Source organism: Podarcis filfolensis (genome assembly GCF_964270895.1).
Source record: "Podarcis filfolensis genome assembly, chromosome: 3".
Lineage (NCBI taxonomy): Eukaryota > Metazoa > Chordata > Lepidosauria > Squamata > Lacertidae > Podarcis > Podarcis filfolensis.
Genome location: NC_139606.1, coordinates 102,195,730 through 102,223,725, shown reverse-complemented (window position 1 = coordinate 102,223,725; position 27,996 = coordinate 102,195,730). Strand labels below are relative to the sequence as shown.

General features: G+C 44.7%; 1 protein-coding gene across 1 annotated transcript in view; it reads right to left on the bottom strand.

Annotated features, from left to right (window-relative positions):
- PRKCE (protein kinase C epsilon) overlaps window positions 1–25,425 on the bottom strand; it is a 305,337-nt gene extending 279,912 nt beyond the window's left edge. Inside the window, exon 1 of the mRNA XM_083605113.1 lies at window positions 23,466–25,425. Coding sequence (XP_083461239.1) covers window positions 23,466–23,813 — 348 coding nt within the window. The 5' untranslated portion in view covers window positions 23,814–25,425. The remainder of the gene's footprint in view (window positions 1–23,465) is intronic.
- Between the last annotated feature and the right edge of the window lie 2,571 nt (window positions 25,426–27,996).

The window sequence follows — 27,996 nt, the reverse complement described above, 5'->3', positions numbered from 1 at the left end:
AGTGGCACTTAAGAGGCACAGCCTTGTCGGGCAGTCCTTCTGCCTTTTACCACAAACAGGCAAGCAAGAGCAGCTCCTTTTAAGATAGCATAATCAAAGCAATGTTTCTAAGAAGCACATCGCTAGTAGCAGACCGTGAGCGGACGATCTGTATCTAGACAACCAGCAATTATTTCAAAACAGCGCTTTCTTTATTTTGGTGTGTTTGTTGTCTTGATTACTTCACGCTTGCGTGGTTTATGTGTGTCCACTGCCAAAGCTTATGTACACTGCTGAGTAATTGAAAAAGGAGGACACAGAAAACCAGGCATCCCATCATCCCTGGGTAACACAAATATTGGGCCATGTGATTGGCACCTGGGTCTCTCAAGAGGACAGAAAGTCTCTCACGCATGTTGCTGGGTTCTATTCACCTCCCCCTCTTACCTGCTACTCTTGTGATTTGCCTCCCCATTCATTGTGGGTTTCCGTTCTTATTCTTCATCCTTTCAACCCTCTTTTATCCTTCTCTCATAATTTTCTCAATATCAGTCCAGGGGTTGGCAACCTGCAGCCCATGGGCCACAAGCGGCCCACGGGGGGTCGTTTAAACGGCCCATGAGCCACTCCCGAACTGAGCCACCCGCTCAGCGAGTCTCTGTGCGCTGCGCTAAATCGGTGCAGCACGGAGTGGGGACTCACTTCCGCAGCGCCGGAAATCATGTCTGTGCAGATGCAGACACCAGAAATTGCGTCTGCACAGGCGCGATCCGGCCCATGGCGCGATCTCCACAGGAGTAAACCGGCCCAAGCAAGGTAAACCTTGCTGACCCCTGTCAAAGTCCCTATTGTTCCCCTTTGCCTTTTCTCACCCCCGCCTTCTTTTTCTCTCCCCACTTCCCCGCTAGGGCTGGGCAATATCTAGTTTTCAACGTCGTGCTATATCACCAGCTAAATGTCCCAATATGCCAATACAGTGGTGCCTTGGGTTAAGAACTTAATTCATTCTGGAGGTCCGTTCTTAACCTGAAACTGTTCTGAACCTGAAGCACCACTTTAGCTAATGGGGCCTCCCGCTGCCGCTGTCCCGCCGCAGCCGTGCGAATTCTGTTCTCATCCTGAAGCAAAGTTTTTAACCCGATGTACTATTTCTGGGTTATTGGAGTCTGTAACCTGAAGCGTCTGTAACCTGAAGCGTCTATAACCCGAGGTACCACTGTATATCAATCACAATGTCTGAAATAAGGGTAGAGCTATGTAGAAGCACTGACTAACTTCACAATTTTTCCTGCATCATGGTTGTTGCCGGTGCCTGCTCTTGCAATTCGCTGCCCCCCTGCCTGAGGCTGGGCAGAGCTGAACTGTCAGAGCTAACAGAGTTAACAGCGGTTACAGGAATCGAGAGAAGTGTTGGCTGGCTTCATGATTTTTCCCACCAGTGTGGTGTAGTGGTTAAGAACCGGGTTCACGTCTCTGCTCCTCCACATGCAGCTGCTGGGTGACCTTGGGCTAGTCACACTTCTCTGAAGTCTCTCAGCCCCACTCACCTCACAGAGTGTTTATTGTGGGGGAGGAAGGGAAAAGAAGAATGTTAGCCGCTTTGAGACTCCTTCGGGTAGTGGGATTTCAAATCCAAACTCTTCTCCTTATTGTGATTTTTGCATAGCGCGCGCACACACACACACACATTATGATTTGCGATATATTTCCAGGTCGGAAATTATAAAACCAACACCACGATATGGACTTCAAACCGGTTTTGGACGATATATCAATATATCTATCGCCCAGCCCTACTTACTGCTTCCACAAAATACTTTTCTTTCCCTTCATTGCCTTCTCAGGGAAGTGGGGCATCATTCAAGTCATAGTTGCGCCGGGTCAAGCTCCAGAATTTCTTCCACTATTAGCGCTCAAACTGAGAGCATGTAAATCAGTAAGGAGCGACAGCAGCCATGGATGTGGTTCACCACTAGTAAGACACGACATGGTAGAAGTCAATAACTGGGGAAAGGGACTGTGTTAAAGTCTGTGAGTTTGTGCAACTTTCTGTCCCAGCTGGATACACCAGCACTGATATCTGGCCTGGGCTGGCAAGACGCCATTTTAAATTTCTCACAATGTCTCCAACATTGTAGTGCTGTCTGAAGCATTGTGGGAAATCAAAATGGCCACCTGCTGCACCCATAGCTGTCAACCTTCCCTTTTTTTGTGGGGAATTCCCTTATTTCAGCGCCATTTCCTGCTGCTTCCCATTGCTATCCTGGATTATTAGATATCCCATAGACTGTCTTCGGGACAGGTGAGGCTGCTGATCCCTTATTTTCAAATCCGAAAGTTTACAGCTATGCTGCTTGATCCCTTATTTTCGAGGCTGCTGATCCCTTATTTTCAAATCTGAAAGTTGACAGCTATGGCTGCACCTGCATCATGCAAACCCATGGCCAGGGGCCCACCAGATACAGGAGAACAACTTGCCATTGGGCCCCTCAGACTTTGAGGGCCCAAGTTCTAGACTGACTTGAACCCTCTCAATTAAGCTTTGCCTGGAAAGTTAAGGTTGGGGAGTAAATAAATCCAAACCACCAGAGAGAACAGATTCTGTTCTTTCACTAGTACATTTGGGACTCCATACCCTCCTCTAAAAAAAAAAAAAAAACAACTGCCTGGTTTTTAAATTCTGCAAAAACATTTGCACCCCAGAGGAAGGCAATATTTTGCATCAGAGGCTTTTGGCAGGTTAAGAGAAGGTGTGATTACACGTCTGTCTTGGTTAGAGGCGAGCTAATTCTACCGTAGCAGATGGAGGAAGTTATCACACTCATATGCAACCCGCCTCAAATGCCTGCTAAGCAAAAATAAATCTATTGATCCACAGCAAAGATATTTTCAAGGAGATGCTGTGCATAACAACAGGGATTGTCAGAAAATGGAAAAAAAAAACATATTGCAAGTTTGGGATGGTAACTTGAAGGCACGCTCCCTGCATTTCAGAAACAGATTTCCCATTGAGATGGGGAGAATAAGCACATGGGGCTGCAGAAAAGGCAGCCGACAGAGCAGAGCAGGTCATGGGCAGAATTACTCTAAACACCCGTCAACCACGCGGCCATAAAACTCGCCTGACCAGTTCCAATTGGGCAACGCCAGGGAGAATTTATTCCCTATAAGCATTGCTGCCGCTTATTAAGTAGAGAGACACGGCTGTCAAGCAGGAAGTTGCAGGAACACTGGGCTGGTCCAATCTGTTTTGAGCCAGACAAATTAATTGGAACGACTTTCAAACAGTTTTGTGGCTGTAATTCTGCAAACAGTAGTCTATTCATGTCATCTGTACAATGTGTTAAGTGGGTTTCTACATAAACAAGATTCCAGTGGCTATTGCTCAGGCCTGCTCCCTTCATTGCCTACTTGATGACAGGCCTGAGCTAAATCAACCCGGACAGTACCTACAATGCACATAAAACAGATCCAGAACTCGCCCCAAACCAGGCCCCTTTTTATAGAAGGGCTCCCTTAGCCCTAGGCAGCCCAGAGAACAGAACCTCCATCTTTCAGGAAGCATCGCTGAGAGGCAGAAAAGAACTAACAAAGCTATTGCTGTTAATTTATTAACGAATAACAACAATATCATCATCATCATCATCATCATCATCATCATTATCATTATCAGTATTATTTGCCCCAAAGTCCCGGAACAGTGGCACCAATTAAAACACCATGTGAAAAACAGTTTAAAACAACTTACAATTAACTGAAATAAAACAGGTCCAAAAAACATATCTCTCAAGTGTCAAAAGCCAGGGCAACGACTATAGAAATGCAACAATGGATCCATGGATCATGTACAAATTCCAGCACTAGCTGTTGGTGCAGTAGGGTACAGACACCCTCCTGCCACCAGCATCGCTGCAGCCTGCCAAGGTGAGCCACCAGGAGTGGTGGCTTGGCCCCGGTGGGGCACACATGCAGCCTTGACCTTGCTGCTGCCTTGTCCACTCGATCCTTATCCACGAAAGCTACAGTGGTGCTGATGTCCGGAGACTGGCTTCACGGCTCCGCCCCAACCCACTGCTGAATGCCACAAAGGACAACAGATACCACCAACATTCCTTTTGGACAGTTGAAGGGACATTGAGATGAAAACCCACCCAGTGATTTTGTTCTTATTCCCCTAAGGACAAGCCTTGCAGGCGGTTTTCCACTAGGCCTGAGAGGGCATAGCCTTGACTGACTCCAGCTACAAAAGATGAGGCTGTTGAACAAACTATTGGGCTGGGGTTTTGCTGTTATGGGGCAGTTCTTGCTGTTGGTTTTCTGTATCTTTAATTTAGATTCTGTTGTGATTTGTGTGGAAAGTGTTCAGTTAGTTTTTGTATTTTTTTTAATGTTTAATATACTGTTTATGGCTACTTTTCTTCTGTTGTACTTAGGTATTTTTTCCCATGTTGTAAGCCACCTTGAGAATCTTTTTGAAATGTGGAAGGGCAGATTGCAAAAAAAATGTGTATGTATAAAAAACATACAAAGTTATCCAAATACACTGATAATCCAAACGCATACAATATATAAAAGACTAGATAGCCACCATTGAATAAAGCAGGCAACTTTAGCTTTAAAGATATTGGCTAAGTACCCCAAAACAATCTTGGTAGTTTCGGTAGTATCATCCCTCAACAAATATTGGATTACAGACTCTTCATAAATTGATATTTTAAGATGTAAGGGAGTCACTAGGAGGTCTCTGTGATTGGAGTCAAGAAGAGGGCAATCCAAAATTATGTGATGTATTGTATCTGGTGTTTTCTTTTTTATATATACAGTACTAATTTTTGTTAAATTTTCTGTTTTAGAATTTCTCAGCGCTGGGCTGAGATGAATGTTGAGAGGAACGCCGGGGGAATCAGTGTTTTACCGATAAGGTGAGGAGGAAAACAATGTATGTATAAGGTATTTCTTGTTTGTCTGTCTGTTTGTTTGTTTGTTTGTTTGTTTGAAATGAAAACAAGGCTGGAATACATCAAAATACTACATCCCAGAAGCAATGTAACATTAAACTGCCTTCCCCTCCCATGCATCAATTCTGAATATTTTTAAGAGGCATGTTAGGCATGTTGCAAAAAGAAAACAAAAACAAAAATCTGGTCCACTTTAAAGAAAAAAGGCACTGCAAATGTCAAGAGATGCTCAGTTCAAGGTACTGGAATATTTTAGTGCAAAATTTGGTAACCCTGCTGCCGAGAGAAAGGCCAACCATCTCTGCTGTGGAAAAAAATCTGTTATTGCAGTGGGTTGAAGTAAGTCAGAAGCAATGTAAAACCATGGTTTGGCATTCTGTAGATGGGCATTGCTGGACCCTCAGCTAGAAACTTGGTTTCAAGTCTACAAGCAAACCATGGTTTACTGGCTCAGGGAGGAAATGGCAAACTGTGCCTTTCCTGACTCCAGGAAGAAGAAGAGAAGTTTGGATTTGATGTCCTACTTTATCACTACCCGAAGGAGTCTCAAAGCGGCTAACATTCTCCTTTTCCCTTCCTCCCCCACAACAAACACTCTGTGAGGTGAGTGAGGCTGAGAGACTTCAGAGAATGCATAAACCATGGCAAGTCAGTATATGAAACCATGATTCAAAGAGGGTTTGGAAACCATGGTTAAGCAACCCTATCTTCTCTACACATTTGTTAGGCACACATTTTATTTCTGCATTCCACAGATTTCAAGTCTTCAGCTTTACTTCCTAATTTTCACCCCAGCTTCCCAGAGATTGTAGCACTTGCCAAATGATCTTCTCACACTTCAAATCTTGCTTAGAAGAAGAAGAAAGCTGGTCTCCCGATCCAAACTTTGGATTAAGCAGTAAGGATTTTGAAAGATTTGTGACAAGCTACTCAGACTTAAATTAGAAAAAGGGGGGCCTCACTTGGCTAGAGTACATGTCCGTTCTAAAGAGACTGTAACTGCCAGAATATTTTAAAACATGTCAGTTTTGATGCCCACAAATTCATTTAAATAAGGCTTGAGTCTTGACAAACTAACAGTATGGTTTCTTCATCCTGTATGAGTGTTTTATTATCAGAGACTGGATAGCAATAAGACCCTTCACGTTTATATGCTTTAATCCTGTATTTTTTTAAAAAATAAAATAAAATTAGATGTTTTCCTGGACACACCTGAGAATTCAGGCGGAAAATGGCATTTGGGTAGATTTTCTGCAAATCAGAAAAATGTCCAGGAAAACCTGGACGTATGGCAAGGGGGTATAAAATATTTTAAAAGTCATTTTAAAAAGTTCAGCAACTTTGTCCAGATTTTCACTTTTGAGAATATGGCAACCCTACTTCAAGCAAAAGGGAAACAAAATGATGAATGTACAACTATAAGACAATCAAGAGAATAAAACTGATTATGCAATGCTTTTAAGAAACGAAAGCTATAAATTCAAATGGTTTCATATATGAAATTGTTTTATATACGCTCTTACTGTTAAATCGCTTCAAGATGTTTCCCGAGAAGTGAATCATAAACGGAACGAGACAAACAAATCATATCAAATGTGTTCAAATACGTTATTTTCTAAATGGTTGGAAATGTGTATGTAGAAGTTTTATTTCCCCTACGCACCCCCCAAAATTGGCTAAAAGTACAAGTCACCAGGTGCTGTAGAAGTGGTCTGTTTTCTATCCAACCTCAAGGAACTGCTATATTTTCTACAGTGTACCATAAAAGTAGTGCCTGCTTTCTGCTGGTCAATGACAGGCACCCTCAAAAGTAGCTCTGCTGACCACAGGTCCTCTCCTCTTTAAATCAGCCCTTTTGCACATCACACTTCCCCCATAATCTTCTTTTCTCTAAGCTAAAGATGCCCTGGTCTTCCCAGCCTTTTCCCACATGGCCTAGATTCCAAAGCCCTTATTATCTTCAGTGCTGTTCTGCAAACCCAGCTCCCTTCTCAGTTCCTTGGAGCACAAGGTGAAAAACCAGCTACTGATCTCACATGCAACTGCCACCATTTCCCAGGGAACATTCTCTATTTCCTAGACCCTGCGCTTGGTGAATCAAGGCTCCCCGTTTTGTTTTCAGGGTATGCCGTGTGTGTGTGTGTGTGTGTGTGTGTGAGAGAGAGAGAGAGAGATAGACTTGTCATTGATCAGGGTTCAGTTCTCTCCGCAGGGAAAGCCTGCAGGACTTAAATTTAGGATGGCCGCTTACATATCACTAAGGAAACAGAAAATTCATCAAAAGAAATCACCTTGAGTCAAAGGACGCAACTTTGCATCAGCTAATTTATACACACAGGTGCAATTTAATATATAATTCCTATAATTAATCCAAAAATACAATTATCATCAAGGCCAGTTGGTGCTACATGGCAAAATACCTGGGCAAATGTTTGCTTAAATAATTTCTAAACCGCTTTGTACAATGACCTCTCTATAAAGCTTACAGGCGTAGAACAATCACACAAAGTGCATTTGTGTGTGTCATTTTCATCAATGTATTTGTGTTTATGCACGCTTTTCCCCAATATATGAACTTTCAACAATGTCTGGTTATCAAACCACATAGCAAAATTTGGATAATGGTGAAGTTCGAAGGACAGCTGTGTTTCAGTTCACCTACTGATTAAGAAAGTGCTTCAAATTGAATTTTTTTCCTTATCCTAACCTGATTAGGTGGGAGCTCCCTTGACTCACCCTGGCTGCCAGGCCTTGGTACCTATGTGGTCTCAGCCTCCTAAATTGCATTTTGACTACAGTAAACTGCCCAGTGTGATCTTTGGATGAAGGGTGGTCTATAGATTTAATTAATAATAATAATATTATAATAATACTATAGTGGAAAAGCAAAGTCTTCCATATGCATAGCCCTAGACATTTTATGCACGCTGCGCTGATAAAACTCAATGCATAAGAAAGGAGAACAGTATCGTTAGATGGGAAAGGACGTCTGCGCCACGAGTCTGCTATGAACACAGCATGTTGAAGCATAAGAAGAGGTCAACGTGCGGCTGACCTGCAGTAAAATGATTATGATTTAATTCCGTGTCCTCTGGTTACAGCAGAACTCCTGGCTCTGTCAGCTGCAGTGAGTTATCACAGCAGGCAAGGGGAGGCCAACCAAAAAGCTGAGAAGCAGGGGCAGTCACTGAGGCAACCTTTACAATTAAATCAGCACACAGAGAGCAGCAGTTTGTTGGCTACAGCATGATCCTTGCAAGGGCTACTGCCAGAGTCCCCAAATGAATGTGTTCTGTACCCTGCGTGTGCATCTCGTTTATCTGTTCTTTTCCTTCCTTCTATCCATACCAGCCTCTGCTGGAGGAATATCCTTTCTCAACAAAGAGTTTCGTTTTGAGTAAAGAAGCTCGCTGGTGCAAAATGCAGCACTTTAAAAGTGGAATCGGAAAGAAAGCGTTGCAGCGTGGGATATTCCGGTTCACCCCGCCAGCCTGCCATGGCTTCTATGATTCTGTGATACTTCATTCTATTCCCCCTCCCCAGCATAGACACTCAGCAAGCTCAGTCATCTTCAGAGTATTTGGGGGGAAACCCTCCCGATGTTTTTTTTCCAACTTCCACAAACCTAGGGATTTACCCAAGCATACTGATGCTGCCTGGTTGTTTCTCTGCAGCCCCATTTTGGCCACAAAGCCATTATAACGCATTGCTTAAGTCAATTGCTATTATATTTTACTAGTGTTAGTGATCAGTCTCCCCCAGCGTGATGGGGCCAGGTGGTCCAAGCTGTACTCAAACTCAAAGGGAGAGAGATTTATGAAACCCACAAGTCCGCCCCCCCCCCAAAAAAAATAACCCCTGACTCCCTGAATTTAATTTGTTCATTTGTATCTTGCTGGAATCTGTCTGTCTCTGGAGCCTTTGGAGTTAAAGATAAAATGTTGGAAGGTTGCAGCGCTTGCTGTGGCAATAGAGACCAAAGCAGGGGAGACATGTTTTGTTGCACCTGGGGCAGATGAAGGCATCCAGTTGTGCTGCTACAGGTGCACCTTGGCTTTCTTTCTTCGCAGAAGTCATTCCTCCTATGGTCACTGCTCTGGATACACAACCTGACCGCCTGTTGCCAGGCACTGCTGTCACCTGCAAGGGGTTCCCATGTGGCAACATTGACGTCGCCAGCCTTCATGCCACCCGCAGACTGTATCGCCAGAGCAGTGCATGCTCTAGTTATCTCCCACTTGGACTACTGCAATGTGCTCTACGTGGGGCTACCTTTGAAGGTGACTCGGAAACTACAACTAATGTAGAATGCGACAGCTAGACTGGTGACTGGGAGCGGCCGCTGAGACCCCATAATACCAGTCCTGAAAGGCCTACATTGGTTCCCAGTACATTTCCAAGCACAATTCAAAGTGTTGGTGCTGACCTTTAAAACGGCCTCGGCCCAGTATCCTGAAGGAGCGTCTCCAGCCCCATCGTTCTGCCCGGACACTGAGGTCCAGCACCGAGGGCCTTCTGGTGGTTCCCTCACTGCGAGAAGCCAAGTTACAGGAAACCAGGCAGAGGGCCTTCTCAGTAGTGGTGCCCACCCTGTGGAACACCCTCTCACCAGATGTCAAAGGAAAAAAACAACTACCAGACTTTTAGGAGGCATCTGAAGGCAGCTCTGTTTAGGGAAGCTTTTAATATATGAAGGACTATTGTATTTTAATATTTTGTTGGAAGCCGCCCAGAGTGGCTGGGGAAATTATTATTATTATTATTATTATTATTATTATTATTATTATTATTATTATTATGTCACGTTTGAAGAGTTGGTCTGCCAACAAGGCTGATGCCTGTTGTATCTAGTAATAATTGCAAAACAATTCCCTTTCTGCAGTTGATTCCAAGACACACCCAGCCCTGATTTCTTACTGGGGCACACTAGGGCATGTGATAACTCCTTAGTTATCCATCTTGTGGATGTCTTTGTAACAACAGTTTTAATTGGGTGATCTAAGGGTTCAGCTTCATGCCTCCGAAGGCTTCACCTGCTGTTTATGCCAATCAATCTTCTCTTAAAGGGACAGAAAACAGTCCAGAACTTTTAGCTTTCTGGCCAGTTGGCAACCCTTGGTTCCCAGAAAACTTTTTCAAGGTCTGAAAGCAGACCTTGGAATGCTGTTGTCTGATCCTTACCAGGCTTACTCAAAAGCAAGCCCTATTTGTTTTACTTGTAAAACTAACATCCTGGCCACATGGGGCAACAGGCACATCACGCCAAAGATTAACAAAAACAAATGTCTTTTTTTAAAAAAACAACACCAGAAAGATATTTCTCATGCACAAGATTTACTCCTAAAAAGTTCGGCCATTACCCACATTGCCCCACCCCAAATAAACTCCAAAACACAATAAAGAAGTCCTTTGCTAGCTTCCTAAAGCTTAAAAAACAACTCAAAACTGGCAAAGCTCTCTAAGGCGAGAATGTCACGCCAAGAGTGAAATGCATTCTTAAACCCTGCAGAGGGTGGAGAAAGCTACTTTGGGGGACAATTTAGAGGGGGAGAAACATCAGATGGAAGAAGCTTTAAGTGCTCCTTATACTGCTTTCAGCGCTGCCTTCCTAAAAATAAAACTGGCATTTTTGCTTTAACTTGTGTTGTGAATTTCATGGGGTGTGAACAGGAACCTTAGGGACAGTCATGTGTTGTTGGACTTCAACTCCTATCAGCCCCAGCCAGCCTGGGCAATGGTCAGGCATGATGGGAGTTGTAGTCCAACAACACATGGAGGGCACCAGGCTCCCAACCATTATAAAAAGTATGGCTCTCGGTCCTATTTATTTATTTACTGCATAAATAAGGGTAGAGATGGACTACAAGTTTCATTGTTGACCATGCTGGCTGTGTTTGTCGAACTCCACTGGATGGCATCTGGATGGCCACAGATTTATATAAAGCTACCCAATAACGTTGTTCTGTCTCTAGCTTGAGAGCACAATACTAATACTACTACTAATAGTAATTTTACTTATTTATACCCCACCCATCTGGATTGGTTGCCCCAGCCACGTAAAATGAAAAAATGAAATTAAACACACAATATCATTAAGTTGTTTAAAAATCCAGCATACAGAAGAGTAAAAGTAGATGAAAATGTGATTATGACCAATAAGCACACTGCTTTTTATTTTTTAAAAAAGGCCTTGGAGGAGAAGAATATCATCTCACCTGGTGTCAAAATGACAGGTAAGCATTCCAGAGGGTTTGTGGGGGGGGGAGAAACTGTTGATTTGCAGCCCATTTTAGCTTGTGTGCTTTCACTCATTTTGTTTCCACATAACTCCCTGATTTTTATTTTAAAATCTTCTAAAGCCACATTTCAAAGGCATATTTTGATATAGTTAATATTGCCAAGAACTGTGTTGAAATGCTCCAAGAAGGGAGAAAAGAAAAGAAAAAAGCCAGGAGATGGAGAGGTATGGGACAAGTCACTTAGCACACCAGGATTAACAGAGTTCAGATTCCTGGTTCTGACTGAAATCCTGACAGAATGGAGGAGCATCAAACCACTTCGACCTGGAAAAAACACAGCTTGCCTCAGTCTGTTCTTGTTTCAATCAAGATGGCTACCCTGGCGCAGAACGAGAGAAAGTACACAGCCGTTGATAACTTAGGGTTGCCATATTTCAAAAAGTGAACATCCAAACACAAAAGTTGAGCTTTTTTGGGGGGCAAAGTTGTTGAGCTATTTTTAAGGAAACGCACCAAAATCTCCATTTCCGACATAGGCTGCCATACATCCGGACATTTCAGCAATTTGCACCCTGGATAACCACAACCTGCTTCCCCAAAGGTTCTTCCTTCACAACCTCCGCAACAACCTGTGTCTTTTCGAATGTGCTAATACGGAAAGGGAAGCCAGACGCAGCAACTTAAAGGAAAGTTCTTAGGGAGGAACAGAGTTCTGTTTGGACGAGGGTTGGGGAGCGTCCACAGTTGGGGAAAGACAAGAGCTGCAATATCTTGCTTCAGATACAACAGCGAATCAAGGAGAGCCCTGTCGCCTCCGCACTGAGGTAAAGTGCCAACAGACATCTCCACTGCAGTGAAATGCGATTAAGCAATACTCTCATTTATCACGAAACAAATCAGGCAGTGGAAAACGGGGCAGTTTGAAAGGAGAGACATGTCTTTGGAGCTGGCAAGACTGTGGCGTGGAAGAAATGGAAGGGGTGTGTGTGCAATCACGTGACAGTCAAGCAAATCCTTGCTAACCTCCCCAATGCCACCCCCCAATTATACACACAAACCAAAAGGAAAAAGGAAAAATTCTGAGTTTGGAAGGCCCCTTGTTTAGACAGAGGTTCTTAAATTCAGGCCAGCATATAAAGCTTAAGTGCAGCTTTATTGCATTCTTTCACAGAAACCCGAGGAATGTGCGACTAAAACCTGCGATATCTCACTTTAATTCAAGCAATGTGATCGTTTGCAACAGAGGAGCTTCCTCTTCCTGCCCTATAAGGAGGACCACAGTGCAGCAATTTTTTGGTGACTGCTTCGGAACAAGCTGCGGCAGGGCTGAGGTGGGCACTTGACAAGGCCTGTGCCACCGATTGGCGGGAGGGTGGCATACATTGCCAACCCCCGGAGCATCCCCCAACCCTGCTGTTGAAGTACAGTCATACCTTGGGTTACAAACGCTTCAGGTTGCATTTCTTCAGGTTGCGGACTGATGAAACCCAGAAGTACCAGAACGGGTTACTTCTGGGTTTCGGCAGTCGCGCATGCACAGAAGCGCCGAATTGCAACCCGCGCGTGCGCAAATGCGCTGCTGCGGGTTGCGGACGTGCATCCCACACGGATCATGTTCGCAACCGAGCATCCACTGTAGTCAGACGGAAGAAAACAAAAGGGACAGCTGTGGGTGAACCCCCCCTTTTCTACACAACCTGAGGCGCAGGTTGCCTCGGTGGCTAGGCGTACCTACGGCGTAGTGCTAGGACTAGGACCTGGGGGTTAAGGGTTCAAATCCCCACTCGGCCATGAAGGTCCCTGAGTGACCTTGGGCCAGTCACTTTCTCTCTCTCAGCCTAACCTGCCTCACAGGGTTTTTGGGGAGGATAAAAATGGGAAGGAGATGAACTACGCCTGCCACCTTGAGCCCTTTGGAGGAAAGGTGGGGTACAATTGCAATAAATCAACAAATGCAATAAATAAATAAATAAATAAATAAAGCAAGCCAAAGGAGGTGGCGACTCCTCTGTTAGTCACTCGTTGAGCTTCCTAGCCGAGTGGGGATTTGAACACTGATCTTCCAGGTCCTAGTCTGACACACCAACTTGGCCCTGAATGGCTGTGGTGAGGAACCTGGCCTGCCCTGTAGAAAACCCTCACTTTTCTGTACCCCCTGCTCAGGAGAAAAAACCCCACAAACTCCAACGCAAGGGCTAAATAATTTAGGTAATGAAGCAATCTGGATAATGCATGTTCAGAAGATGATGGTGGTAAGGATGTAGATTGCAGGAGGCGTTAATGCTCAAAAGAACTCAGAGATGTTATTGCAGTGATCCTTCACAACCGTCGTGTTTAAGATGATAAAGGCCTCTCTTTCCAATTGTCAGGATCAAGGCCTCTCTTTCCCATTGTCTGGCTGCGTGTGCCTCGTTTGTGTAGCAAAGGGACACCATTCACACACTAAAGGTAAAGGCTGAGCTACCAAAAATTTGGAAGGTAGAAACCTGAAGAATCCATTAGAGGGGGAGACAGTAGACAAGAATGAAAGAAGAAGAAGGAGAAATGGAATCTTCTCACTGAATTCATGAAGTATGCTATAAATGTTGATGAATGTAACAGTTTTTCTATGTGGTAAAATATTAATATATACACACACATAAATGTAGAATGTAAGTATTTATAATGTGTGTATGTATTAATATTTTACCACAAAGAGAAACTGTCACATTCATCAACATTTATGTTATATTTATACTTCAGTAAGAAGATTCCATTTATCTTTATTTTTTTCCGCTCTTGTCTACCACCTCTCCCTATGTAACGTGTTCATCAGTGTGAGGTGTTGTTTTTAGAGATTCAATAAACTATATTTTTTTAAAAAAACAACAGGAAAAATAGCAATGGCACAAAAAAGGGAGGTATGTCCTTTGGGGGCGGGGGGAATCCCAAGCTTTGCAGAAGTACAAAAAAAGGAACAAACTCAAGGCAGGGAAGGGAAAACAACCCAATTTGGACTGTTCAGTGGCCATCTATCTGCCTAATACCAGGCAAGGATATTTCCTCAGCTAGAACAGGACTGTCTAATCTGAGTGACAGCAGCTCTCCAGGGTCCTGGAGGAGAGGGCTTTCCCATCACCTCCTGCCTGACCCTTTTCCATGGAGACCCCCGGGCTTCCTCTATAGGCCCTTCTGCATGCATGGCATGTGCTCCCTTCCACTAAACTACAGTTTGGTCAATGCACTGCAATGGAAAGCATAATGCTGGTGGTCAACAAAAGAGGTTTAAAGACTCTCTCAAGGCAAATCTAAAAAAATGTAGTATAAACACTAACAGTTGGGAAACACTGGCCTGCGAGCGCTCCAGTTGGAGAACAGCCTTTACCAAAGGTGTCATGGACTTTGAAGACACTCGAACTCTGGACACAAGGGAGAAATGTGCTAAGAGGAAGGCATGCTTGGCAAATCCACACCGGGATCAACGCCCGCCTGGAAACCAATGTCCCCACTGTGGAAGGACATGTGGATCCAGAATTGGCCTCCACAGTCACTTATGGATTCATTGTTAAAACTGTGTTTACGGAAGACAATCTTAATCGGCTATGAGTGATCGCCAAAGAGAGAAGAGAAAGAGATTGGGAAAAGCCTGATGAGGTTACCCAAAGTCCCTTCCAGGGTCCCTTCCAACACAACAATTCTATACTTCTATGACTCTATGATCTCAACCTGATGGCTTGACTGTAGCTTGCTCTCTGTATTCAGCCCTGCACTTACTTTCCTCGATGTGACAATGGAGGACTAAGATGCCTCGTGATTCATGCGGCAGCACAGCCGCACAAGATGTGTGTCTTTCGCTCCACACGAGTCAGCTCGCTCGATGGAGATGTCTGTTGCAAACCTGGCACCCAGAATTCTCCATGTTGTCGCAACTGGACCCTCGCTGGTAGCTAAATGTGCCTCGCGCCTGGGAAATTTCAAACGCTGGAATTGGCCCATGGTGACTTAGGTGTGAAGGAAACAAATGTCTATGCATGCTCAGATGCGATTATATTACTATAATACATATATATTACTATATATTATTAGTAATAATAGTAATATATTAATATTAATATAGTAATAATATATATTACTATATATTATTCTATATATAAAGATATTATTATATTTTTACTTTACGTACTCCAAGCCTAACACTTAGCTTTCAAAGCATGTTCCGGGGGTGAATTTTTGGCTTAAAGAAACTCCTGTGTTGAATTTAACCCACTGCTCTGGCCTGGGAGTTTCTGAGCCTGCAGTGTTGCTGAAGTGAAGCAGGCATAAACCTGATCAAACCCTTGACTGGGAGGCTGGCAGGAACCTCTTGTTAGAGCAGGACAGAAGAACTATCTGCGTTTTTAAAAATGCTTCAGGTCCTGTTTTCAAAAGGCACGATTAACAATTAATCCTATGCATACTTTCGGGGGGGACATATCCTCACAACAGCGTTATGGTTATTATTCCTTGAGGCAGAAAGACAGCATTTTTGTAAAAAAAAACCACCATAATAATATTCCCATTTTACAGATGTGGAACAAAGTAAAGAGGAAAATCAGTGGGGCTTAAGGTCATAAGACAAACCCTGATAGATCAGATCAAGGCCTTTCTAGGCTAGGATCCTGTTTCCTACAATGGCCAACTGGATACCTATGGGAAGCCAACTGTTCTTGTCTAATGTTGTTCCCCCAGAAACTGTTCTTCAGCACCTCTGATTCTAGAGGTAGTCACAATGGCGAGTAGCCTTTCACAGCCTTATTAAAAGCACATGTGATTGCAGCCAGGTAGCTTAGAGACATATGAACCTAGAGTCCTCATTTCCAGGCCTGGTATGTTCTACTCCCTATTACACAAACTCACTTCAAAGCAAAATTATCAGAGCATCAGTTGTACACTCCCAGATAAGTGTACACCCAGCCTCCTAATTGTGACAAAACAGGCTGCATGTTAGCTTTGAGCCTGATGTGCTAAGGTCAGAAGCTTCGATTTATTATTTATGTAGAACCATCAATTCAACAAGGTGCTTTGTAGGGTGGTGTGTGTATATATATTAAAAATCCACCTTTAGGAGCTTACAATCTAAAGTTCATCAAGGAAGGGAGAATACAACAAAAAGGGGAAGAGCCTGTAACAACGTACCGATATTATAAATAGAGGACTGGGACATTGAACTAAAAGGATGAATTTGAATTTGAGGAGGATTATAACAGAGCTGGGAGGTAACAGCGGAAATATGCTCTGGCAGAGATTCTAGGCATAAAAGTTGACCAGTGCCAATCAAAGCCCTTCCTTCAAAGCACACATTTGTCACTGTCATGCCATAGCACTTCATCCAAGCTGGCCTATTAGCAATGCCATTCATTTTCCTTCACTATGGCTGCAACGGTTGATCTTCTCAGAGAACGCTCTTAAGAAGTCAGTGGTATTTGAGATGCATGTGCACTGGGTTACAGCCTTTTGGGCTGTATCCAACATTTGTCCTATTCAAAGTAAGCCCGTTGAAATTAATGGATGTGACAAATGTAGGTCCATGGATTTCAGTGGATCTGCTCTGAGTATAACTTGGCTGCCTATAGAGCCCTGCAGTTGGTTTTTGCAATGTTTGACAGGCACTTGTTAGAACTTGCAGCCTGCAAGCATCAAGGAATCTTTGCCCTATTCTAGGCATAAGCTTTTCCATTCTGTAGTTCATGATGTTCCCTGAGCATTGAACCTCTAAAAGCCAGTGTTCAACACTCTAGAAAAATCATACCAGTCTCAAAACATGTTGCCAAAGATGCACCATTGCCACAAATAGCTATATTTCTAACTGCTGCTTTCAAAAATGGCCATTGCTGTAAGTATGCAGTCCTCCCCCCCCCCCCCCCGCCGCCCACCACACTAAAGCATTCCTTGACCTCATCCCACCATTAAACCATTTGATACATGGCAGCAATTGTATAAAATAAGGTCTCCCGTTGGCCATCTCCTGAGATTCAGATGTAGCCCATGTAAGTCAATAAAGGATTGGATTGTTTGGAGAATTGCCGAATATTCCACAATCTAAATGGAAAACTGCTTTGTGCATGCATGCCGTGTTAGCACAACAGTTGCTATCGTGATTCTTTAGCACTCTACTTGTGTATCGCTGCTCTGTAACCATGGAATCAGTCTACATCACAGTCATAACAGAGAGAGAGAGAGAAAATATCTAGCATCTTCCTGCAGAAGAACAAAACACTCCAATCTCTTAAAACCCATCCGTCTTCAAAGGGTGGGACATGACCCGCCTACAAGCCATCCCAGTGGCACTGCTGCCTCCCTCTTAGTAATGTTTGTGTTGACTTAGAAGAAAGTAAGAGAGGAGACATAAATGTACGATAAAAACAAATTAACATTGGGGTCAAGCGTTGCAGGTTGGGATGAGAGGGATCCGGAGTCTCAAAAAATGACAGTTTCAATCTCAAACAGCATGTTGAAATATGTGTAATGAACTACGACAACCAACGCAAGGGAAATGACTAATTCCAAAGGGGTTGTGTCTCCCCATCAAAAACAATAGAGCGCTCTTTTTTAATGCGCAGAATTGGCTCCGGTGCCATCTCTGCATATGGATTCCTGAACTATTGTTCTAGAATTCTGGAACACTCCTTCGTGCCGACATTCCCAGATAAAGAATGACATTTGCTTGCAACCGCACCACTGATAATTATCTTTAAGTTTTTACTGAGGAATGTAATCAAGCTGTTAATATGCTGATAGGACATGTTATCAGCGCGCTTGGATTTTGGCAACTCTTAACCTAATAAGAAAATGCAGCTCTGGGAGCAGCGCACCAGAGCATTATGCTAGATGCTAACAGAAAAGCAGCTGTAAGACATCAGAGATTTAACATGTCAGATCTCAATGTTCCCTTAATACAGGGGTGGTGGGTGAACCTGTGGCCCACCAGATGTTCCCAATCCACCAGCCCCAGCCAACATGACTAATGGTCATGTTAGGTTGATGAGAGCTGTAGTCCAACCCCATCTGGAGGGTCACACGTTCGCCATTCTTGCTCTAATACCTGCCGTTGGGGACCAGAAAAAGACAGTGTTTGCCCAAACTGTGAGTAGGAACATGAAGAGTTTGACCACTGGTCCATTAAGCTAAGTATTTTCCATGTAGTCCAACCGCCTGCAACGCAGGAATATCTTGCCCAGCGTGGGGCTTGAACCCACGACATTGCGATTAAGTGTCTCACACTCTACTGGCTAAGTTGAGTCCTACCTGGACGTCTTTCACTAAAAATAGCATTGCAAAGAAAAACAAAATGAAACACTAACAATAAAGTTGGGGCAAAACAGAATGCAATTAAAGGAAACTGGGAGATCTAATACTTAGAACTGTTATTTGGAACAAGGCTGCCCTCACTGTCAGAGACAGTATGCTGGGAATTACAAGTGAGAAAAGTGCTTTTGGGGGCTCCCCATCAGCTTCTGGCTGGCCACTATGAGAGCAGAATGTTGGACTAAGTGGGCCTTTGGTCTGATCCAGAAAGTCTTTCCTCAAGTTTCGAATCATTCTTTTGCTCGTAATAATTTTATAAAAGTAAATACAAGGAATCCAAGTACGTTACATGAATGTTCAATTAATGTATGTATAACCTTTATGCATGCATAAGCCAATTTAGACCACCTCAGACTATTTATGTCAGGCACCCCCAAACTCAGCCCTCCAGATGTTTTTGGGACTACAACTCCCATCATCCCTAGCTAACAGGACCAGTGGTCAGGGATGATGGGAATTGTAGTCCCAAAACTGCTGGAGGGCCAAGTTTGGGGATGCCTGATTTATGTGGGTTTTAATTCGAACTGTACTGCTATTTAAATGCATGTTACTAGGGGCCGGTTTACGCCTTATGGAGACGAGGGATGTGCTTGTCCACTTTGCAGCCTGGGATGAAAACTGCAGTGTTTGAGAGAAGGAGGGAGGTACGTTTGTGTGTGTGTGAGAGAGAGAAACATGGGAGGCATAGGGGCAGTGGTCCATCAGGGTAAATGGAGCACTGCCCCCCCACACCAGTGTGCCCTCAGTTAGCCCCCACCTGCTAGCCTCCTTACTGAGGACCAATCAGGGAGCGGCTCTGCCTGTCAGTGCCTCTGGCTCCACCTCTTGCTGCCTTCACTCCTACCAGTTCCAGTGAGAACCAGCCACCAATGTATTTCTGGAGCAGGCAGCGGGCAGGTGTATTTAATGTTAAAAGGCATGTGATAATCACCCGATAAGATCATGTGACATGGAGAGAACTATGGACCATTAGAGATATGGAATCAGTGAGACAGTAAGGGTAAACTGGAGGCACAGAGGTGTTTTATTTTCATCTTGTTAATCGGCGGTATATAAATTTAATAAATGAGGATGATGTAACGCTGGGTTAGGCGACTCAGCACCGTCCAGACTACAACTCCCATCATTCCTAACCTTTGGTCATGGTGACTGAGATTGATGGGAGATGTAGTCCAACAGCCGCTGCCTAGAAACCGCTTTCCCACCCCTGTTTAAAACAACAAGCTGGTTATTGATGCAGCAAATGGGATTCACTGATCGATCATCATGCAACTACTAGCATTTAATAAAATAAAATATTACCAGTCCTGTTGATTTTACGGCATCTGACACTGAACCCACTGATGACAAAGGTTTATTTTTATTTCTTTTTAATCATGAATTCAGGAAGCCACTTTCAGGAAGAAGAAAAATAATAAAAACTCATTTCAATTATACATCTGTTTCTTTTTCAAGACAGCCCTAAGGATCCCAGCAGGTGACGCTATTTAAAATTGTGTGCTTCCCTTTCCCCAGCACCCCCATTTAAGAAACAATGGTGATTTACGTCAACGTAAGGATTCCTCCTTTTAAATTACCAATACAATACTATATTGCTTTCTGCTTCTTTATACCCGTGCCAATGGATATTTGCTTAAGGCCACTTCATGTATTACATTTTAAAGTGTACGCTTAAAAAGAAATGTACTCTTAGAAATGCCAGCATAACGAACACACAAGGCAGTGTACATGGGGTATCAACACAGTCTTCCATCCAGGAACACACCATGCAAGATGTGCCTTCAGATCATGGCTTTGGGGCATCTGAATACAGTACCAAGATGGGGCACCTTTGGCCTTCCAGATGTTGACAGGCTGCAGCTCCCTCCAGCCCCAGTCAACATCTGGAGCTGTAGTCCAACAACATCTGTAGGGAAACAAGTTCCCCACATTCCTGTTAATGGGACCCTGTTTGTTCCAAAAGTAAAGTTCCCTATTTTCTCCAGCATTACTTTTCCTAGAGCTTCCAAAATTAATACCCTTTATAGCTAGAACACTAACTACGTCGCAAATCGGGACGCAATCTTGGGGCGGCAGCAAGACATCTTACCAAAAACAATAGCAACCCAGCACCCACACCTGAATGCTGACAGCATATGGCTTCATCAGTCAATTTCTAAATGCTTCCTGTGAGATGACGATGCCAACGCAGATATACCTGCACCAGTCAATTTGTTCCTGCTGATTTATTCCTTTTATACCATATCAGAAAAGACAGCGCAAATATTTCTTAAGTCTGATGTATCATCAAACAATGATGTTCCAAATTCATGACTCTTTACTGTTTGAGGAGGTGAGCAGCTCGGCACAGTGTGGCTCAGCTGGGAATTTGCTTCTTCCAGAGGTTTTTTTTCCTTTTACTTGCAAGGGAAAGATTATAAACACCCTGGCTCCTATCGACCTGTGCAAAAAGGGAGGTGAATTCAGCATCCTTGCAAACCTAGAGGAGTCCTCCTTGTGTTGCCATCAGAACCTCCCATCTTCAATATATATCCAGTTTAAAAAAATGGTTCTCAGAAAATATAACTAAGAAAAGCCTCCGGCTGAAAACTTGCAAAAGCTGCTGTCAGTCAAAGTACACAGCACTGCACTGAGTGCTATCCTGCAAGAGAGAAGTCGGTGGATGTGGTTGAACACACACTCGCAGTGTTTCCAGGTATTTGCTTACAGGACAGAACATATGTGCTCAGACCACGTCCACCACAGAATGCCTGTCTGTCTTCACCAGCTTCCTATGTTCATTGCCAATTCTGCTCAAGATCTAAGACAGGATCAACAACACCCTCTTGGGTTGAGTCCCTGCACACTGCAAGATCCAAAGTCTTTTCACCTGCATCTGAAAAGCTAATGCGGCCCAGCAAGATAGCAGATCTCAGGCAAGCCAGCTCAGTCAATCCCTGCCGAGACATGTGGGAAGTCAGTCTCTCTTGGTCTCCCCATCTGTAAAATGGGAATAGCAATCACACAAGATTGTTCTGAACCTAAAGGCTGCAAGCTACTTTGTTTGAGTGATGTGCCATGTAAATAACCATAACAACAAGGGCTTTTCTAAAAGGCTGCCAAAATATGTCTGCAGGCCCAGATAATATTGCAGGTTATAATATTGCAAGTTTCGCATTACTTCCAGTGTCTTAAGCTATATACTAAAGATACTCCCATCTTCACCAACCAAAACTGTACCCTTCATATCGTATCCTTTGGAGTAAACCCAGGATATTGCCGGAAATAATTCCAAGGGAAAGGAATGGGATCAAAGCTTGCATATACCATTATTCAGTTCATGTACCACAGTACTAATTCTGGGGTTTAGATTCTGGTCAGACATACATTTTTTTCTACTTGCAACAGATAACTAGCTTAAATAGTGTGCAGAGGAATGTAACGTGTGAAATTGAAACAAGGATGCACCCCAAATCTTGTCTACTTCCTAGCCAATTCATAAAGCAGGCTGGAGTATCTCAAATGTATATTTATAATACCATAATGTCAGTGCGGGGAAATGTTCTTCATGGTTATGCACTTCATACCCTCAGTTAAATCATGGTAAGATGCCTCAAAATCAAACAAGAATCTTAGTCCGTATTGATAAGCCAACTCCCCCCCCACACACACACTACATACAACTGACAACAATTGCTCAGGTGTTTATATGGCCAAGCAACACAGCTGTTCTCTGAAAGTCCAATTACATTCCACTTTCACAGTCCTGCCCTGTAAGCCTTTCCCCATCAACCCTACAGAGGTGCGCATTTTAAGGCCTACTAAAATGTTACTTCATCCCTAGGAGTCTGGGGTATTACATCCACAGACCCCACACTTGCTGGCCAGGAGATTTCATGGTCAAATATACACTGGGTTCCCCAGTTCATTCATTTATTACTCACAAGCTCAAAACCCATTCTCGGTATCACCCCAAGCAGAATCCAATGGGGCCGGGCAACACCTGAGCCAATTTGACACCACCTCTGCCAGCCGCATCTCCCACACTCAGATGAGACTGCTTTATTATCAACATTATTTTTCAAGCTAGCTTTCATGCTGCCTGGGTTCTGGATGGTCTCGGGCTCTAGACAACTGTTTTCCACCACCTCTGAACCCTCTTAAGATTGTGACATGCAAGTTATGCCCTTTTCATGAGGGGAAGACAAGGAATCATTAAGCATCAGGATGCTTTTAAAAAGTGCATACGGACAACTTTGTCGATCGTGCAGGCCGTAGAAAGCAGCAGAGAGCCAGGAAGTCTCAGAGCCTGGGTACCATATCTAAGAATCTGATGCTGTTCTTTCCTTGACACATGCCCGGCCTGTTTGGGATTTTGTGTGGTGCATGCATGCGAGGGAAGACATGAAAAAAAAGTAGCTCATCATTTGTTTTTGCCATCAAGGAGCCGGGTAATTACGGCAAAAGATTGTGGAGATTCAAGAGCTGGACAAGTGTAGCATTATTATAACCCAAAGGCAACATGAGCCCAATTCTCCTGAGGCTGCAGAGGTGGCAAGACATGTTTTCTTAAGCACAGGAAATGAGAAGAAAATATACAGTATAGGGTTAGCCTTATTGAGTATGTAAGGCAATGGCGCTACCTGGGGACGCTCATGTCTCCCAGGATGAGCAACACGTGAAAACAAAACTAATGGGATTCAGACCATATCGTGGTGGGTTTCCTTTTGAGGAGAAATCATGCCTTCATTCTCACAAAGCAGGCAAGACAGCCTCGACATCTACGTGAACAGCTCAGCCACCTGCCTCAGCATCAACAAAGCTCTCCATCCAAGGGCCATGTCATGCCTTCCAAGACACCTGTCAAACGAAGTGGGGGGGGCATGCGTTTCCAACCAGCTCGAAGCCCAACCTGCCACAGACACCTGCACAGCCTGGAACCTCTCAGTGCCGCGGACGTGTGCGTATGTACGACGCGAACACTCACCCAGTCCTCGAAGTGGCGGCTCCCGTTCTGCAGCAAGTCCTCAAACTGGATGGTGCAGTTGGCCACGAAATCGTCGTACCCAATGGGGGCATCGTGGAAAACGGCCATCTCGATCTTCCGGCCGTTGCAAACGTCCGTGACAAACTCATCGTTCCAAGCAGGGCTGTTGGTCTTCTGCTTGGTCGAGGTCTGGCCAATCCGGGAGTCGTCCACGTTGAGGGCAATGTAAGGGTCCAGCAGGAAGGTCTGTGGTTTGGGACCCACCGCATGCCGCAGGGACCAAGCTGTGGGCTTGAGATTCACCGCTTCGCAGATTTTTATTTTCAGCATGCCATTGAAAACCACCATGGTTAGATGGCTTCACTAGTTGTTGTTGTTGTTTAATTTTTCCCTGGGATTAAAGCACACACTCTGAAGTGCGGAGGGATCCGAGGAGATTTCTCCAATAAATAAGAAGGCAGGTTGGAGTGGAAGGAGGTGCAGGCTTCAGAACAGCAGGGCGGCGGGAAAGTGGGGGGGGGCTCTCTCCTTTTGTTGCTTTTTTCTGCTACCTGTGATTATTTAGCCCTTCCTCTCGCGACGCCCGGGGAATACACACACGCCTGCATGCAGACATGCATCGAGGTCTCGTCCTTTCTCTGCCTGTGTGTGTTTCCTAACGGAAAAACAAGGAAGGGACGGGAGGGGAGGGGAGGGGGGGAGACGTCCCTGCTTGCAGGAATCCAAAATGCAATCGGAGCAAAATCAGAGGAGCCTCTGGATAGAGAGAAACAGACTTTCTTTTCCCCCCTCCTCCTCCTCCTCCGCACCCCCCCTTTTTAGATCATAATCCTGGATCAGTCTTCTGCACACAAACACACACACACAGAAAAACAATCCGAAGCTCTTGCACACGCTAGTGCTGTCTTGTCTGTGCGCGGCGGCGGCGGCGGCGGCGGCAGCCCAGGAGGAGGGAGGAAGAAAGGGGAGTTTGAAAAATAATAACAAAACCCACCCAGAAGCAGCAAAGCGAGCGAGCCGCCCTGGCTGCTCCACCGCCTCCCCGGCTGGGAGACGAAGCAGCAGAGAAATCACACAGTCCAGCCCAGCCAGGGAACCTTACATCCGCCTCGGCTGCAGGAGCCTCCTCGCCGCCTTCTCCTCCTCCGCCTCCTCCTCTTCCAAGGCCAAGGATCCAGTGGATCGAATCCAAGGCATGGGGAGAAGCGGCTCCGGATCGGACTGCTCAGCGCGGGAGTTCAACTTACGGAGCTTATTTTTTAAAAAAATAAAATAATAATAGATATATAACAAAAATAATAATAATATATTTCGCCAAACGACCCAAACCAGCACGGCGATGGGTTGCTCTCTCTCTCTGTCTCCGGCTCGCTCCCTTGGCACTCGCTCTCCCCGCGCTCGCTCGCTCTCTCCGGGCGCTCGCTGTTTTTGCGCCGCTCGCCCGCCTGGTGTGTCTGGCGCTGGGCTGGAGGAGCCCTACCCCACCTCTCGCTCGCTCGCTCTCTGGGTCTGTCTCCCTAATGCAGGAAATGCGCAAAAGACGTCAGTGTGTGTGCCTGCGAGCGAGGCAGCGCGAGTGCGCGAAGAGAAAGTTTTTGCCTGTTGGGGGAGCACTTTGAGCGATCGCCGGCGAGCAACAGCTCCGAGCGGGGAAGGCAAAGGAGAGCAGCCGCCGCTGCGGCTGCAGCTGCTTCTCCTCCCGGGGTCGTGACTTTCAGCCGATCCCCGGGCGCAAGAGGGCTCCGTGCGCCCCGCTTTACGCGCGTCTCCAAGTGCCGCTTCTTTTCAAACCGGGCCGCTTTTCGCCTTGCCTCTTGTTCGCTTGTTTTTCCTTTAAAGACGTCTCTCTCTCTCTGGTTCGCCTTCCTTATCACCGGCCTGGGAGCCTAAGGGGGCTCCCTATCGGGACACTCCTCTTGGAAAAGGCAATCAAAGGCGATAAAAAAGTAACCACGACAATGATGACTCCGTTCAAATCGCAAGCAGGGCAAAGGGAACCGTCGACGCCCAGCCCCTCAAATCCCGCTCAAGGCGAAGGCTGCCAGGCTTGTTGTCAAGCACATAGCCTTGCGTAAAAGTCAAGGAACAGGCCTCTTCGCATCTGAATTTGACACACAAATGGGCCAGAGAGATGTTCTCACAGGCCATAGTTAAAAGACTATGGGACTCACTGCCACAAGAGGTGACGGTGGCCATCAGCTTAGATGGCTTTAAAAGACGGTTAGATGAATTCATGGAGGAGGGCTACTAGTGCTGATGGCTATCCTCTGTCGCCACTGGAATAAAAGGAGGTTGGAGGGTCATCTGTCATGGATAAGATTCTTGCATTGCAGGGGGTTGGACTAGATGTCCCTTGGGGGTCCCTTTCCAGCTGGGCAATTCTATGATAACAGTGGGTGGGAATCACAGGTGGACAGAGCCGTGTTGCACTTGCATGCTTCCCACAGACATGGGGTTGGCCGCTGTGAGAATAAGATATTGACCTTGTCAGGATTTCGGTCTGATGGAGCAGACACCTCTTATGTCCTTCTGCATAATCCATATGAAGGCCAACAAAAAATTGCATGAATCATCCTAGAATTAGAAAGGACTCTGAGGGTTGTCTAGTTTAACCCCCTGCAAGGCAGGAATCTCAGCTAAATCATCCGTGACAGATGGCCATCCAACCTGTGCTTAAAAACCTCCAAGGAAGGAGAGTCCATCTAACTCCCCCCCCATTAAAATAAATAAATAAATAAATCAAACTATAAAAATCAGCAACACAAGCAAGGAGTGGTGCATTGTAAAAACTTATCTGTGCCCAGGACTGATTACATCATGCTAATGCGGCCTAGGAAGGCTTTTGCTCTGCAGCAAAAGAATGGCTACCTGATCCCTGGGGGGGGGGGGGGTGTTTAAAAAACGATGCTGATGTTTTCAGCAATAAAACATGATTTTATTATGCTTCTGAGCCAATTTGTGGCCTAAAAGCAACATAACAATATAGATACACATAAATAAATTTTTAAAAGCTAGGAAATCTACGTGCGATTTCCAGTCTGGCAAGGTTTTAATTCTGTGAGAAGGAACAGGATTGTATGAGTAGGAATTACTGTAGCTCACCTTCAAAATGGCCCTGCTGACTGTGGCTCCCATGGGGGGGTGTACAGAATTCAGCCTCACACGGACATCTCTGCACAGAACTAGGCCTCATGCACAGACATCCTGGCCCACAATTTTGCTTTAATACTGACGGCCCTATGAAGCACTAGGACTAACAGACATATATATATCTCTGTCAGGGCCGGATTAAGAGCTTTAGAGGCCCTAAGCGCTGAAAACATTACGGTGTCCCCGCCATATGTAATTCGAAATCGAAACAGCACTAAACCATAACAAAAAAGTTTATTTTTCAAAATGGCACAAAGCTTACAAAGATGCTGAGATGCACATGCGTTTGAGTTGCCGGCTTTGTTCAGGCAAAATGTGGGGCGGGGTGGTTGGGAGGCAAATTTTATGGTGCTGAAGCCTAACAGGATGGCCCCTCTTTAATCCCCCCCCCCCGCTCAAACACACACACATCTACACATGAATTTTTAAATCTGTCTCTACTTGGCTATCCAGAGCTTAAATACTTGACCTTTCACACACCTTTTCAAACACATGCATTTGGAGAGGATCCCTAACTTGGCACACACAGAGAGAAGACCTGAAATCCAGGACAAAAATTATCAATACAGTAATTAGCCTTTTACATTGAAATACGGGACGATCCTGTATTATACAGGACAGGTGGCAGCCCTAAATGTATGTCACGTGCAACACATGGCAGGATCTGATGACCTCACATTGTTTCGATTTATGTTTCAGTAGTAGGATGCTCCCTGTTTTAGATACTTAAATTTTAGAAAAGGTGCAGAGAATTGTGTAGCGAAAGATGCAGGAGACAGGAAAGGAATGGTGAAGAACTGAAGAGAAGGATGGAAAAGGAGCAGGGGAAGACAGAAACAGATGACTCTGAAGAATTTAGCTACAGAAGTCTTGGCTTATATTGGTGCAAGAGGATGTTTTGTGCACTAATTTTAATTACTGTACTGTGTTAGGTGTTATTCTTGCTCCTGTTTAGTATTAAGCTGTTCAATGTGTCTGTATTGTTTTATAAACACTTGCATGGATTTTTTAAAAAAGATTGATATTATTATTTCTAATATGCTTTTTTTAACCATTTTACTTAATTGTTCGCTTGAGATGTGAGTCACTTTGGGCACAATGTTGTGGGAAAGTGGTATACAAGTAAACAGATGGTGATGATGATGAGTAATAAAAAAAAAACAGGGAAAATAAGAGAAGAGTATGGAGTAGAGCAAAGTTCTGACTTTCCCCCCTTGCTTTGCTGGGGCCCTAAGCTTGCTCTGCCTAGTGGTTAATCCTGCACAGGTCCCTGTACAGAATTCAGGTTAGAGTGTGGTGCTGATAACACCAAAATTGCAGGTTCAATCTCCATATGGGACAGCTGCGTAGTCCTCAGGGTCCTTTGCAACTCCACAATTCT